This window comes from Ornithodoros turicata, chromosome 3, assembly GCF_037126465.1.
Source record: "Ornithodoros turicata isolate Travis chromosome 3, ASM3712646v1, whole genome shotgun sequence".
Classification (NCBI taxonomy): Eukaryota; Metazoa; Arthropoda; class Arachnida; order Ixodida; family Argasidae; genus Ornithodoros; species Ornithodoros turicata.
The window spans coordinates 104,123,746-104,139,854 of record NC_088203.1 but is presented as its reverse complement, the minus strand read 5'-3'; the positions used below and the strand labels follow the sequence as shown (position 1 = coordinate 104,139,854).

The 16,109-nt window shown below is 43.0% G+C and overlaps 1 protein-coding gene and 1 long non-coding RNA gene across 2 annotated transcripts; both read right to left on the bottom strand.

Moving 5' to 3' along the window:
• Positions 1-3,675: 3,675 nt before the first annotated feature.
• On the bottom strand, positions 3,676-7,631 carry LOC135389778 (myb-like protein X). The gene is made up of 9 exons (XM_064619809.1): positions 7,555-7,631; positions 7,330-7,386; positions 7,106-7,162; positions 4,829-4,885; positions 4,591-4,647; positions 4,367-4,423; positions 4,142-4,198; positions 3,917-3,973; positions 3,676-3,748 (listed from the first exon to the last, which is right to left on the bottom strand). Exons 1-9 carry the CDS (start codon positions 7,629-7,631, stop codon positions 3,676-3,678), a joined length of 549 nt encoding a protein of 182 aa, XP_064475879.1.
• Positions 4,955-6,473, bottom strand: LOC135387602 (uncharacterized). The gene is made up of 7 exons (XR_010421230.1): positions 6,322-6,473; positions 6,093-6,254; positions 5,864-6,025; positions 5,635-5,796; positions 5,406-5,567; positions 5,177-5,338; positions 4,955-5,109 (listed from the first exon to the last, which is right to left on the bottom strand). It is a non-coding gene; the product is annotated as an uncharacterized LOC135387602 (long non-coding RNA).
• Positions 7,632-16,109: the final 8,478 nt, after the last annotated feature.

The window sequence follows — 16,109 nt, the reverse complement described above, 5'->3', positions numbered from 1 at the left end:
CTAACTAGTTGTACAACAGTTACCGCGTTAAAGTAAAGTAACTTGGTTGCTTTACAGGTAACTTCTGAGGAAAAAAAGTCGAATAAACGCAAAAATCAGTTTTTGCACGGTGGGGTTGGGGAAACATTGACCTAGACTAAAGTCTAGGTCAATGTTTCCCCAACTGTGCGTCGCGACAGACTCAGCAGGGGGGGGGGGGGGGGGGGCAGAGAGCACGAAGAGAAAGACACAAATAATGTCCATAGACCATGATCTGCCCACTAGTATGCGTCACAGAAGACCTCCTGGTAGCAAACAAAGTCACTTCTCGAATAGGAACAGCCATTCCTGTTGAGATACGTAAGTTTTCTTTGTGCAATGACTTGTAGCCCAGCTGACTATATAATTTTAATATCTCACCATATTAACCGCCAAATTACATTTCAGCGACAACTTTCGTTGCTACTGCTCATGCACTAAAATCGAAAAGCTCGTTTGGGACGTGGGGGGAAGGAGGGGTTACACGGTACCTTATATTTTGGGTGGGACGTAGTGGGGCAGAGTTTAGGAAGCACTGGTCTAGGTCATCCTGGGTGTGTATGAGATGACAAGATTCATGGAATCCCTGGTTAGGAAAAGCAGCAATGTACTTCAAGCCTCGGTCCACGTGAAATATCACCATACCTGAGTAATTTAGCTACATTTTGCAGTTACTTTAACCGAAAGCATTACCTCATTACAGTTAGAAGTAACTTTTCTAGAATAGTAATTCGATAGAGTTCCAAGTTACTTGTAACTTAGTTAAAACCCAAGACTGCTTAAAACAGATATGACTGACCTATTGGTGTTCTCTGAGGCCCAATTTCGAAGATCCTTCCTCCAGTCCCACGATACCTGCGCAATATGAAGTACCTTCTACTGATTGTGTGTGCTTACTGTAAGCAATCTATGCACTTTCATTTCTTTGCTGAAAGTGTTAGAACAGATAAGACTAACCTCTTAGTGCTTTTTCAGGCCCACTTCCGGAGGTCCTCCTTCCTGTTCTCGGTAGACCTGCAGAATAAAGAGGAACTTTCATTCAGCATTGTGTGCTTAATTTCAGCTCAATAGAAGCACTGTTAATGTTCCCAGGCAACTTGAGGCTTGTGTTGGGTTTTTCCTTTTGTATGTTCCAGCCTCAGAACAATTACTTTCCATCAAGATAATTAGGATATAAGACTAACCTCTTAGTGCTTTTTCAGGCCCACTTCCGGAGGTCCTCCTTCCTGTTCTCGGTAGACCTGCAGAATAAAGAGGAACTTTCATTCAGCATTGTGTGCTTAATTTCAGCTCAATAGAAGCACTGTTAATGTTCCCAGGCAACTTGAGGCTTGTGTTGGGTTTTTCCTTTTGTATGTTCCAGCCTCAGAACAATTACTTTCCATCAAGATAATTAGGATATAAGACTAACCTCTTAGTGCTTTTTCAGGCCCACTTCCGGAGGTCCTCCTTCCTGTTCTCGGTAGACCTGCAGAATAAAGAGGAACTTTCATTCAGCATTGTGTGCTTAATTTCAGCTCAATAGAAGCACTGTTAATGTTCCCAGGCAACTTGAGGCTTTTGTTGGGTTTCTCCTTTTGTATGTTCCAGCCTCAGAACAATTACTTTCCATCAAGATAATTAGGATATAAGACTAACCTCTTAGTGCTTTTTCAGGCCCACTTCCGGAGGTCCTCCTTCCTGTTCTCGGTAGACCTGCAGAATAAAGAGGAACTTTCATTCAGCATTGTGTGCTTAATTTCAGCTCAATAGAAGCACTGTTAATGTTCCCAGGCAACTTGAGGCTTGTGTTGGGTTTTTCCTTTTGTATGTTCCAGCCTCAGAACAATTACTTTCCATCAAGATAATTAGGATATAAGACTAACCTCTTAGTGCTTTTTCAGGCCCACTTCCGGAGGTCCTCCTTCCTGTTCTCGGTAGACCTGCAGAATAAAGAGGAACTTTCATTCAGCATTGTGTGCTTAATTTCAGCTCAATAGAAGCACTGTTAATGTTCCCAGGCAACTTGAGGCTTTTGTTGGGTTTCTCCTTTTGTATGTTCCAGCCTCAGAACAATTACTTTCCATCAAGATAATTAGGATATAAGACTAACCTCTTAGTGCTTTTTCAGGCCCACTTCCGGAGGTCCTCCTTCCTGTTCTCGGTAGACCTGCAGAATAAAGAGGAACTTTCATTGAGCATTGTGTGCTTAATTTCAGCTCAATAGAAGCACTGTTAATGTTCCCAGGCAACTTGAGGCTTTTGTTGGGTTTCTCCTTTTGTATGTTCCAGCCTCAGAACAACTACTTTCCATCAAGATAATTAGGATATAAGACTAACCTCTTAGTGCTTTTTCAGGCCCACTTCCGGAGGTCCTCCTTCCTGTTCTCGGTAGACCTGCAGAATAAAGAGGAACTTTCATTGAGCATTGTGTGCTTAATTTCAGCTCAATAGAAGCACTGTTAATGTTCCCAGGCAACTTGAGGCTTTTGTTGGGTTTCTCCTTTTGTATGTTCCAGCCTCAGAACAACTACTTTCCATCAAGATAATTAGGATATCAGACTAACCTCTTAGTGCTTTTTCAGGCCCACTTCCGGAGGTCCTCCTTCCTGTTCTCGGTAGACCTGCAGAATAAAGAGGAACTTTCATTGAGCATTGTGTGCTTAATTTCAGCTCAATAGAAGCACTGTTAATGTTCCCAGGCAACTTGAGGCTTTTGTTGGGTTTCTCCTTTTGTATGTTCCAGCCTCAGAACAACTACTTTCCATCAAGATAATTAGGATATAAGACTAACCTCTTAGTGCTTTTTCAGGCCCACTTCCGGAGGTCCTCCTTCCTGTTCTCGGTAGACCTGCAGAATAAAGAGGAACTTTCATTGAGCATTGTGTGCTTAATTTCAGCTCAATAGAAGCACTGTTAATGTTCCCAGGCAACTTGAGGCTTTTGTTGGGTTTCTCCTTTTGTATGTTCCAGCCTCAGAACAACTACTTTTGATCAAAGTAATTAGGATAAGGCTAACCTCTTGGTGTTTTTGGAGGCCTGATTCCGGAGGTCCTCCTTCCTGTTCTCGGTAGACCTGCAGAATAAAGAGGAACTTTCAATGAGCATTGTGTGCTTAATTTCAGCTCAATAGAAGCACTGTTAATGTTCCCAGGCAACTTGAGGCTTTTGTTGGGTTTCTCCTTTTGTATGTTCCAGCCTCAGAACAACTACTTTTGATCAAAGTAATTAGGATAAGGCTAACCTCTTGGCGTTTTTGGAGGCCTGATTCCGGAGGTCCTCCTTCCTGTTCTCGGTAGACCTGCAGAATAAAGAGGAACTTTCAATGAGCATTGTGTGCTTAATTTCAGCTCAATAGAAGCACTGTTAATGTTCCCAGGCAACTTGAGGCTTTTGTTGGGTTTCTCCTTTTGTATGTTCCAGCCTCAGAACAACTACTTTTGATCAAAGTAATTAGGATAAGGCTAACCTCTTGGTGTTTTTGGAGGCCTGATTCCGGAGGTCCTCCTTCCTGTTCTCGGTAGACCTGCAGAATAAAGAGGAACTTTCAATGAGCATTGTGTGCTTAATTTCAGCTCAATAGAAGCACTGTTAATGTTCCCAGGCAACTTGAGGCTTTTGTTGGGTTTCTCCTTTTGTATGTTCCAGCCTCAGAACAACTACTTTTGATCAAAGTAATTAGGATAAGGCTAACCTCTTGGTGTTTTTGGAGGCCTGATTCCGGAGGTCCTCCTTCCTGTTCTCGGTAGACCTGCAGAATAAAGAGGAACTTTCAATGAGCATTGTGTGCTTAATTTCAGCTCAATAGAAGCACTGTTAATGTTCCCAGGCAACTTGAGGCTTTTGTTGGGTTTCTCCTTTTGTATGTTCCAGCCTCAGAACAACTACTTTTGATCAAAGTAATTAGGATAAGGCTAACCTCTTGGTGTTTTTGGAGGCCTGATTCCGGAGGTCCTCCTTCCTGTTCTCGGTAGACCTGCAGAATAAAGAGGAACTTTCAATGAGCATTGTGTGCTTAATTTCAGCTCAATAGAAGCACTGTTAATGTTCCCAGGCAACTTGAGGCTTTTGTTGGGTTTCTCCTTTTGTATGTTCCAGCCTCAGAACAACTACTTTTGATCAAAGTAATTAGGATAAGGCTAACCTCTTGGTGTTTTTGGAGGCCTGATTCCGGAGGTCCTCCTTCCTGTTCTCGGTAGACCTGCAGAATAAAGAGGAACTTTCAATGGGCATTGTGTGCTTAATTTCAGCTCAATAGAAGCACTGTTAATGTTCCCAGGCAACTTGAGGCTTTTGTTGGGTTTCTCCTTTTGTATGTTCCAGCCTCAGAACAACTACTTTTGATCAAAGTAATTAGGATATGGCTAACCCTTTGGTGTTTTTGGAGGCCTGATTCCGGAGGTCCTCCTTCCTGTTCTCGGTAGAACTGCAGAATAAAGAGGAACTTTTATTGAGCATTGTGTGCTTAATGTCAGCCCAATAGAGGCGCTGTTAATGTTCCCAGGCAACTTGAGGAGCGTGTTGGGTATTTCTTTTGTATGTTCCAGCCTCAGAACCATTACTTTTCATCAAAGTAATTAGGATAAGACTAACCTCTTGATGTTTTCTGAGGCCCAATTCCCGAGGTCCTCCTTCCTGTTCTCAGTAGACCTGTAGAACAGAGTGGACCTTTTATTGAGCATTGTGTGCTTAATGTCAGCAAAATAGAGGCACATACTGTTAATGTTCCCAGGCAACTTGAGGCTTTTGTTGGGTTTTTCCTTTTGTATGTTCCAGCCTCAGAACAATTACTTTTCATGAAGTAATAGGTAAGTAATAGGATAAGACTAACCTCTTGGGGGTTTTGGAGGCCTGATTCCGGAGGTCCTCCTTCCTGTTCTCAATAGACCTGCAGAATAGAGAGGAACTTTTATTGAACATTGTGTGGTTAATTCAGCTCAATAGAAGCTCTGTTAATGTTCCCAGGCAACTTGAGGCTTGTGTTGGGTGTTTCCTTTTGTATGTTCCAGCCTCAGAACAATTACTTTTCATGAAGGTAATTAGGATAAGACTAACCTCTTGGGGGTTTTGGAGGCCTGATTCCAGAGGCCCTCATTCCTGTTCTCAATAGACCTGTACAACAGAGTGGACCTTTTATTGAGCATTGTGTGCTTAATGTCAGCACAATAGAGGCACATACTGTTAATGTTCCCAGGCAACTTGAGGCTTGTGTTGGGTGTTTCCTTTTGTATGTTCCAGCCTCAGAACAATTACTTTTCATGAAGGTAATTAGGATAAGACTAACCTCTTGGGGGTTTTGGAGGCCTGATTCCAGAGGCCCTCATTCCTGTTCTCAATAGACCTGTACAACAGAGTGGACCTTTTATTGAGCATTGTGTGCTTAATGTCAGCACAATAGAGGCACATACTGTTAATGTTCCCAGGCAACTTGAGGCTTGTGTTGGGTGTTTCCTTTTGTATGTTCCAGCCTCAGAACAATTACTTTTCATGAAGGTAATTAGGATAAGACTAACCTCTTGGGGGTTTTGGAGGCCTGATTCCAGAGGCCCTCATTCCTGTTCTCAATAGACCTGTACAACAGAGTGGACCTTTTATTGAGCATTGTGTGCTTAATGTCAGCACAATAGAGGCACATACTGTTAATGTTCCCAGGCAACTTGAGGCTTGTGTTGGGTGTTTCCTTTTGTATGTTCCAGCCTCAGAACAATTACTTTTCATGAAGGTAATTAGGATAAGACTAACCTCTTGGGGGTTTTGGAGGCCTGATTCCAGAGGTCCTCATTCCTGTTCTCAATAGACCTGTAGAACAGAGTGGACCTTTTATTGAGCATTGTGTGCTTAATGTCAGCACAATAGAGGCACATACTGTTAATGTTCCCAGGCAACTTGAGGCTTGTGTTGGGTGTTTCCTTTTGTATGTTCCAGCCTCAGAACAATTACTTTTCATGAAGGTAATTAGGATAAGACTAACCTCTTGGGGGTTTTGGAGGCCTGATTCCAGAGGTCCTCATTCCTGTTCTCAATAGACCTGTACAACAGAGTGGACCTTTCATTGAGCATTGTGTGCTTAATGTCAGCACAATAGAGGCACATACTGTTAATGTTCCCAGGCAACTTGAGGCTTGTGTTGGGTGTTTCCTTTTGTATGTTCCAGCCTCAGAACAATTACTTTTCATGAAGGTAATTAGGATAAGACTAACCTCTTGGGGGTTTTGGAGGCCTGATTCCAGAGGTCCTCATTCCTGTTCTCAATAGACCTGTAGAACAGAGTGGACCTTTTATTGAGCATTGTGTGCTTAATGTCAGCACAATAGAGGCACATACTGTTAATGTTCCCAGGCAACTTGAGGCTTGTGTTGGGTGTTTCCTTTTGTATGTTCCAGCCTCAGAACAATTACTTTTCATGAAGGTAATTAGGATAAGACTAACCTCTTGGGGGTTTTGGAGGCCTGATTCCAGAGGTCCTCATTCCTGTTCTCAATAGACCTGTAGAACAGAGTCAACCTTTTGTTGAGCATTGTGTGCTTAATGTCAGCACAATAGAGGCACATACTGTTAATGTTCCCAGCAACTTGAGGCTTTTGTTGGGTTTTTCCTTTTGAATGTTCCAGCCTCAGAACAACTACTTTTCATGAAGGTAATTAGGATAAGACTAACCTCTTGGTGTTTTTGAAGGCCTGATTCCGGAGGTCCTCCTTCCTGTTCTCAGTAGACCTGCAGAATAAAGAGGAACTTTTATTGAGCATTGTGTGCTTAATGTCAGCTCAATAGAAGCTCTGTTAATGTTCCCAGGCAACTTGAGGCTAGTGTTGGGTTTTCCTTTTGTATGTTCCTGTCTCAGAACAATTACTTCTCATCAAGGTAATTAGGATAAGACTAACTTCTCTTGGTGTTTTCTGAGGCCCAGTTCCGGGGGTCCTCATTCCTGTTCTCAATAGACCTGCAGAATAAAGAGGGACTTTCATTGAGCAATGTGTGCTTAATGTCAGCTCAATAGAAGCTCTGTTAATGTTCCCAGGCAACTTGAGGCTTTTGTTGGGTGTCTCCTTTTGTATGTTCCAGCCGCAGAACAACTACTTTTGATCAAAGTAATTAGGATAAGGCTAACCTCTTGGTGTTTTTGGAGGCCTGATTCCGGAGGTCCTCCTTCCTGTTCCCAGTAGACCTGCAGAATAAAGAGGAACTTTTATTGAGCATTGCGTGCTTAATGTCAGCTCAATAGAGGCACTGTTAATGTTCCCAAACAACTTAAGGCTTGTGTTGGGTTTTTCTTTTGTATGTTCCAGCATCAGAACCATTACTTTTCATCAAAGTAATTAGGATAAGACTAACCTCTTTCTGTTTTCTGATGCCCAATCCCGGAGGTCCTCCTTCCTGTTCTCAGTAGACCTGTAGAACAGAGTGGACCTTTTATTGAGCATTGTGTGCTTAATGTCAGCTCAATAGAAGCTCTGTTAATGTTCCCAGGCAACTTGAGGCTTTTGTTGGGATTTTCCTTTTGTATGTTCCAGCCTCAGAACAATTACTTTCCATCAAGGTAATTAGGATAAGACTAACCTCTTGGTGTTTTCTGAGGCCCAATTCAGGAGGTCCTCCTTCTTGTTCTCAGTAGACCTGTAGAACAGAGTGGACATTCTTTTGAGCATTGTGTGCTTAATGTCAGTTCAATAGAGGCACTGTTAATGTTCCCAGGCAACTTGAGGATTGTGTTGGGTATTTCTTTTGTATGTTCCAGCCTCAGAACAATTACTTTCCATCAAGGTAATTAGGATAAGACTGACCTCTAGGTGTTTTCTGAGGCCCAATTCCGGAGGTCCTCCTTCCTGCGCGCAATAGACCTGCAGAATAGAGAGGAACCTTTATTGAGCGAAAACTGGAAGGTTCTCCGTCGACCTCGAATTTGGGTTCAAATTAAAGCTCACGCTCTGCTGATTCTGTGTGCTCATTTCTAGATCGATTCGACCACTTTTATTTTTTGGCCAAAAATGGGAAAAAGGGTAAGCCTAACCCCTTGGCGTTTTTCAAGGCGAAAACTGGAAGGTTCTCTGTCGACCTCGAATTTGGGTTCGAATTAAAGCTCACGCTCTGCTGATTCTGTGTGCTCATTTCTAGGTCGATTCGACAACTTTTATTTTTTGGCCAAAAATGGGGAAAAGGGTAAGCCTAACCCCTTGGGGTTTTTCAAGGCGAAAACTGGAAGGTTCTCTGTCGACCTCCAATTTGGGTTCAAATTAAAGCTCACGCTCTGCTGATTCTGTGTGCTCATTTCTAGATCGATTCGACCACTTTTATTTTTTGGCCAAAAATGGGAAAAAGGGTAAGCCCCTTGGGGTTTTTCAAGGCGAAAACTGGAAGGTTCTCTGTCGACCTCCAATTTGGGTTCGAATTAACGCTCACGCTCTGCTGATTCTGTGTGCTCATTTCTAGGTCGATTCGACAACTTTTATTTTTTGGCCAAAAATGGGAAAATGGGTAAGCCTAACCCCTTGGGGTTTTTCAAGGCGAAAACTGGAAGGTTCTCTGTCGACCTCCAATTTGGGTTCAAATTAAAGCTCACGCTCTGCTGATTCTGTGTGCTCATTTCTAGATCGATTCGACCACTTTTATTTTTTGGCCAAAAATGGGAAAAAGGGTAAGCCCCTTGGGGTTTTTCAAGGCGAAAACTGGAAGGTTCTCTGTCGACCTCGAATTTGGGCTCAAATTAAAGCTCACGCTCTGCTGATTCTGTGTGCTCATTTCTAGGTCGATTAGACCACTTTTATTTGTTGGCCAAAAATGGGAAAAAGGGTAAGCCTAACCCCTTGGGGTTTTTCAAGGCGAAAACTGGAAGGTTCTCTGTCGACCTCGAATTTGGGTTCAAATTAAAGCTCACGCTCTCCTGATTCTGTGTGCTCATTTCTAGGTCGATTCGACCACTTTTATTTTTTGGCCCAAAATTGGAAAAAGGGTAAGCCCCTTGGGGTTTTTCAAGGCGAAAACTGGAAGGTTCTCTGTCGACCTCGAATTTGGGTTCAAATTAAAGCTCACGCTCTGCTGATTCTGTGTGCTCATTTCTAGATCGATTCGACCACTTTTATTTTTTGGCCAAAAATGGGAAAAAGGGTAAGCCTAACGCCTTGCGGTTTTTCAAGGCGAAAACTGAAAGGTTCTCTGTCGACCTCGAATTTGGGTTCAAATTAAAGCTCACGCTCTGCTGATTCTGTGTGCTCATTTCTAGATCGATTCGACCACTTTTATTTTTTGGCCAAAAATGGGAAAAAGGGTAAGCCTAACCCCTTGCGGTTTTTCAAGGCGAAAACTGGAATGTTCTCTGTCGCCCTCGAATTTGGGCTCAAATTAAAGCTCACGCTCTGCTGATTCTGTGTGCTCATTTCTAGGTCGATTCGACCACTTTTATTTTTTGGCCAAAAATGGGGAAAAGGGTAAGCCCCTTGGGGTTTTTCAAGGCGAAAACTGGAAGGTTCCCTGTCGACCTCGAATTTGGGCTCAAATTAAAGCTCACGCTCTGCTGATTCTGTGTGCTCATTTCTAGATCGATTCGACCACTTTTATTTTTTGGCCAAAAATGGGAAAAAGGGTAAGCCCCTTGGGGTTTTTCAAGGCGAAAACTGGAAGGTTCCCTGTCGACCTCGAATTTGGGCTCAAATTAAAGCTCACGCTCTGCTGATTCTGTGTGCTCATTTCTAGGTCGATTCGACCACTTTTATTTTTTGGCCAAAAATGGGAAAAAGGGTAAGCCTAACCCCTTGGGGTTTTTCAAGGCGAAAACTGGAAGGTTCTCTGTCGACCTCGAATTTGGGCTCAAATTAAAGCTCACGCTCCTGCTGATTCTGTGTGCTCATTTCTAGATCGATTCGACCACTTTTATTTTTTGGCCAAAAATGGGGAAAAAGGGTAAGCCTAACCCCTTGCGGTTTTTCAAGGCGAAAACTGGAAGGTTCTCTGTCGACCTCGAATTTGGGTTCAAATTAAAGCTCACGCTCTGCTGATTCTGTGTGCTCATTTCTAGGTCGATTCGACCACTTTTATTTTTTGGCCAAAAATTGGAAAAAGGGTAAGCCCCTTGGGGTTTTTCAAGGCGAAAACTGGAAGGTTCCCTGTCGACCTCGAATTTGGGCTCAAATTAAAGCTCACGCTCTGCTGATTCTGTGTGCTCATTTCTAGGTCGATTCGACCACTTTTATTTTTTGGCCAAAAATGGGAAAAAGGGTAAGCCTAACCCCTTGGCGTTTTTCAAGGCGAAAACTGGAAGGTTCTCTGTCGACCTCGAATTTGGGTTCAAATTAAAGCTCACGCTCTGCTGATTCTGTGTGCTCATTTCTAGATCGATTCGACCACTTTTATTTTTTGGCCAAAAATTGGAAAAAGGGTAAGCCCCTTGGGGTTTTTCAAGGCGAAAACTGGAAGGTTCCCTGTCGACCTCGAATTTGGGCTCAAATTAAAGCTCACGCTCTGCTGATTCTGTGTGCTCATTTCTAGGTCGATTCGACCACTTTTATTTTTTGGCCAAAAATGGGAAAAAGGGTAAGCCTAACCCCTTGGCGTTTTTCAAGGCGAAAACTGGAAGGTTCTCTGTCGACCTCGAATTTGGGTTCAAATTAAAGCTCACGCTCTGCTGATTCTGTGTGCTCATTTCTAGATCGATTCGACCACTTTTATTTTTTTGCTAAAAATGGGAAAAAGGGTAAGCCTAACCCCTTGGGGTTTTTGAAGGCGAAAAACTGGAAGGTTCTCTGTCGACCTCGAATTTGGGCTCAAATTAAAGCTCACGCTCTGCTGATTCTGTGTGCTCATTTCTAGGTCGATTCGACCACTTTTATTTTTTGGCCAAAAATGGGAAAAAGGGTAAGCGTAACCCCTTGGGGTTTTTCAAGGCGAAAACTGGAAGGTTCTCTGTCGACCTCGAATTTGGGCTCAAATTAAAGCTCACGCTCTGCTGATTCTGTGTGCTCATTTCTAGATCGATTCGACCACTTTTATTTTTTGGCCAAAAATGGGGAAAAAGGGTAAGCCTAACCCCTTGGGGTTTTTCAAGGCGAAAACTGGAAGGTTCTCTGTCGACCTCGAATTTGGGTTCAAATTAAAGCTCACGCTCTGCTGATTCTGTGTGCTCATTTCTAGGTCGATTCGACCACTTTTATTTTTTGGCCAAAAATTGGAAAAAGGGTAAGCCCCTTGGGGTTTTTCAAGGCGAAAACTGGAAGGTTCTCTGTCGACCTCGAATTTGGGCTCAAATTAAAGCTCACGCTCTGCTGATTCTGTGTGCTCATTTCTAGATCGATTCGACCACTTTTATTTTTTGGCCAAAAATGGGGAAAAAGGGTAAGCCTAACCCCTTGGCGTTTTTCAAGGCGAAAACTGGAAGGTTCTCTGTCGACCTCGAATTTGGGTTCAAATTAAAGCTCACGCTCTGCTGATTCTGTGTGCTCATTTCTAGGTCGATTCGACCACTTTTATTTTTTGGCCAAAAATTGGAAAAAGGGTAAGCCCCTTGGGGTTTTTCAAGGCGAAAACTGGAAGGTTCCCTGTCGACCTCGAATTTGGGCTCAAATTAAAGCTCACGCTCTGCTGATTCTGTGTGCTCATTTCTAGGTCGATTCGACCACTTTTATTTTTTGGCCAAAAATGGGAAAAAGGGTAAGCCTAACCCCTTGGCGTTTTTCAAGGCGAAAACTGGAAGGTTCTCTGTCGACCTCGAATTTGGGCTCAAATTAAAGCTCACGCTCTGCTGATTCTGTGTGCTCATTTCTAGATCGATTCGACCACTTTTATTTTTTGGCCAAAAATGGGGAAAAAGGGTAAGCCTAACCCCTTGGGGTTTTTCAAGGCGAAAACTGGAAGGTTCTCTGTCGACCTCGAATTTGGGTTCAAATTAAAGCTCACGCTCTGCTGATTCTGTGTGCTCATTTCTAGATCGATTCGACCACTTTTATTTTTTGGCCAAAAATGGGGAAAAAGGGTAAGCCTAACCCCTTGCGGTTTTTCAAGGCGAAAACTGGAAGGTTCTCTGTCGACCTCGAATTTGGGCTCAAATTAAAGCTCACGCTCTGCTGATTCTGTGTGCTCATTTCTAGGTCGATTCGACCACTTTTATTTTTTGGCCAAAAATGGGAAAAAGGGTAAGCCTAACCCCTTGCGGTTTTTCCAGGCGAAAACTGGAAGGTTCTCTGTCGGCCTCGAATTTGGGTTCAAATTAAAGCTCACGCTCTGCTGATTCTGTGTGCTCATTTCTAGATCGATTCGACCACTTTTATTTTTTGGCCAAAAATGGGGAAAAAGGGTAAGCCTAACCCCTTGGCGTTTTTCAAGGCGAAAACTGGAAGGTTCTCTGTCGACCTCGAATTTGGGTTCAAATTAAAGCTCACGCTCTGCTGATTCTGTGTGCTCATTTCTAGATCGATTCGACCACTTTTATTTTTTTGGCCAAAAATGGGAAAAAGGGTAAGCCCCTTGGGGTTTTTCAAGGCGAAAACTGGAAGGTTCTCTGTCGACCTCGAATTTGGGTTCAAATTAAAGCTCACGCTCTGCTGGTTCTGTGTGCTCATTTCTAGGTCGATTCGACCACTTTTATTTTTTGGCCAAAAATGGGAAAAAGGGTAAGCCCCTTGGGGTTTTTCAAGGCGAAAACTGGAAGGTTCTCTGTCGACCTCGAATTTGGGTTCAAATTAAAGCTCACGCTCTGCTGATTCTGTGTGCTCATTTCTAGGTCTGTTCGACCACTTTTATTTTTTGGCCAAAAATGGGAAAAAGGGTAAGCCTAACGCCTTGAGGTTTTTCAAGGCGAAAACTGGAAGGTTCTCTGTCGACCTCGAATTTGGGCTCAAATTAAAGCTGACGCTCTGCTGATTCTGTGTGCTCATTTCTAGGTCGATTCGACCACTTTTATTTTTTGGCCAAAAATGGGAAAAAGGGTAAGCCTAACCCCTTGGCGTTTTTCAAGGCGAAAACTGGAAGGTTCTCTGTCGACCTCGAATTTGGGCTGAAATTAAAGCTCACGCTCTGCTGATTCTGTGTGCTCATTTCTAGGTCGATTCGACCACTTTTATTTTTTGGCCAAAAATGGGAAAAAGGGTAAGCCTAACCCCTTGCGGTTTTTCAAGGCGAAAACTGGAAGGTTCTCTGTCGACCTCCAATTTGGGCTCAAATTAAAGCTCACGCTCTGCTGATTCTGTGTGCTCATTTCTAGGTCGATTCGACCACTTTTATTTTTTGGCCAAAAATGGGAAAAAGGGTAAGCCTAACCCCTTGAGGTTTTTCAAGGCGAAAACTGGAAGGTTCTCTGTCGACCTCGAATTTGGGTTCAAATTAAAGCTCACGATCTGCTGATTCTGTGTGCTCATTTCTAGATCGATTCGACCACTTTTATTTTTTGGCCAAAAATGGGAAAAAGGGTAAGCCTAACCCCTTGGGATTTTTCAAGGCGAAAACTGGAAGGTTCTCTGTCGACCTCGAATTTGGGTTCAAATTAAAGCTCACGATCTGCTGATTCTGTGTGCTCATTTCTAGATCGATTCGACCACTTTTATTTTTTTGCCAAAAATGGGAAAAAGGGTAAGCCTAACCCCTTGGGGTTTTTCAAGGCGAAAACTGGAAGGTTCTCTGTCGACCTCGAATTTGGGTTCAAATTAAAGCTCACGCTCTGCTTATTCTGTGTGCTCATTTCTAGATCGATTCGACCACTTTTATTTTTTGGCGAAAAATGGGAAAAGGGTAAGCCTAACCCCTTGGGGTTTTTCAAGGCGAAAACTGGAAGGTTCTCTGTCGACCTCGAATTTGGGTTCAAATTAAAGCTCACGCTCTGCTGATTCTGTGTGCTCATTTCTAGATCGATTCGACCACTTTTATTTTTTGGCCAAAAATGGGAAAAAGGGTAAGCCTAACCCCTTGGGGTTTTTCAAGGCGAAAACTGGAAGGTTCTCTGTCGACCTCGAATTTGGGTTTAAATTAAAGCTCACGCTCTGCTGATTCTGTGTGCTCATTTCTAGATCGATTCGACCACTTTTATTTTTTGGCCAAAAATGGGGGAAAGGGTAAGCCTAACCCCTTGGGGTTTTTCAAGGCGAAAACTGGAAGGTTCTCTGTCGACCTCGAATTTGGGTTCAAATTAAAGCTCACGCTCTGCTGAGTCTGTGTGCTCATTTCTAGATCGATTCGACCACTTTTATTTTTTGGCCAAAAATGGGAAAAAGGGTAAGCCCCTTGGGATTTTTCAAGGCGAAAACTGGAAGGTTCTCTGTCGACCTCGAATTTGGGTTCAAATTAAAGCTCACGATCTGCTGATTCTGTGTGCTCATTTCTAGATCGATTCGACCACTTTTATTTTTTTGCCAAAAATGGGAAAAAGGGTAAGCCTAACCCCTTGGGGTTTTTCAAGGCGAAAACTGGAAGGTTCTCTGTCGACCTCGAATTTGGGTTCAAATTAAAGCTCACGCTCTGCTTATTCTGTGTGCTCATTTCTAGATCGATTCGACCACTTTTATTTTTTGGCGAAAAATGGGAAAAGGGTAAGCCTAACCCCTTGGGGTTTTTCAAGGCGAAAACTGGAAGGTTCTCTGTCGACCTCGAATTTGGGTTCAAATTAAAGCTCACGCTCTGCTGATTCTGTGTGCTCATTTCTAGATCGATTCGACCACTTTTATTTTTTGGCCAAAAATGGGGGAAAGGGTAAGCCTAACCCCTTGGGGTTTTTCAAGGCGAAAACTGGAAGGTTCTCTGTCGACCTCGAATTTGGGTTCAAATTAAAGCTCACGCTCTGCTTATTCTGTGTGCTCATTTCTAGATCGATTCGACCACTTTTATTTTTTGGCGAAAAATGGGAAAAGGGTAAGCCTAACCCCTTGGGGTTTTTCAAGGCGAAAACTGGAAGGTTCTCTGTCGACCTCGAATTTGGGTTCAAATTAAAGCTCACGCTCTGCTGATTCTGTGTGCTCATTTCTAGATCGATTCGACCACTTTTATTTTTTGGCCAAAAATGGGGGAAAGGGTAAGCCTAACCCCTTGGGGTTTTTCAAGGCGAAAACTGGAAGGTTCTCTGTCGACCTCGAATTTGGGTTCAAATTAAAGCTCACGCTCTGCTGATTCTGTGTGCTCATTTCTACATCGATTCGACCACTTTTATTTTTTGGCGAAAAATGGGAAAAAGGGTAAGCCTAACCCCTTGGGGTTTTTCAAGGCGAAAACTGGAAGGTTCTCTGTCGACCTCGAATTTGGGTTCAAATTAAAGCTCACGCTCTGCTGATTGTGTGTGCTCATTTCTAGATCGATTCGACCACTTTTATTTTTTGGCCAAAAATGGGAAAAAGGGTAAGCCTAGCCCCTTGGGTTTTTTCAAGCCGAAAACTGGAAGGTTCTCTGTCGACCTCGAATTTGGGTTCAAATTAAAGCTCACGATCTGCTGATTCTGTGTGCTCATTTCTAGATCGATTCGACCACTTTTATTTTTTGGCCAAAAATGGGAAAAAGGGTATGCCTAACCCCTTGGGTTTTTTCAAGGCGAAAACTGGAAGGTTCTCTGTCGACCTCGAATTTGGGTTCAAATTAAAGCTCACGATCTGCTGATTCTGTGTGCTTATTTCTAGATCGACTCGACCACTTTTATTTTTTGGCCAAAAATGGGAAAAAGGGTAAGCCTAACCCCTTGGGGTTTTTAAAGGGACAGTCCGGGAAAACCGGAAGTTGATTTTTTCCAACTGCCGCGGAGGCTTACATGCTCTTTAGAAAGTTTCAGCTCACAGACTTTCAGTGCACATGCACTTTCAGAGCACTTTTGTTTGTTCCCTAAATATGTAAAAATGGGTCACACACACCATTTGGCGTTTTCTTTTTTTTTTTTTGTCGCGGAATTCTGAAGGGGCTCATATCCGCAAGGTTCCCGCTGCAAAATAAAAAGCAGTATCTATAGAACATATATGCAGCTATTCAGCTCATTATGAGCACTTTTATGTTTCGCCAGGAATGTAAAAAAGTGACATGTAAAAATGACATTTTTCAAGGAGAAATTTAAAAGCTGTCTCTTTCTGCCTCGGCGCCTAGTGCAAAATAAAGAGCAGTGTCGAGAGAATATATGTGATGAAATTTAACTAAGTATGAGCACTTTTGTTTGTTCCCTAAAA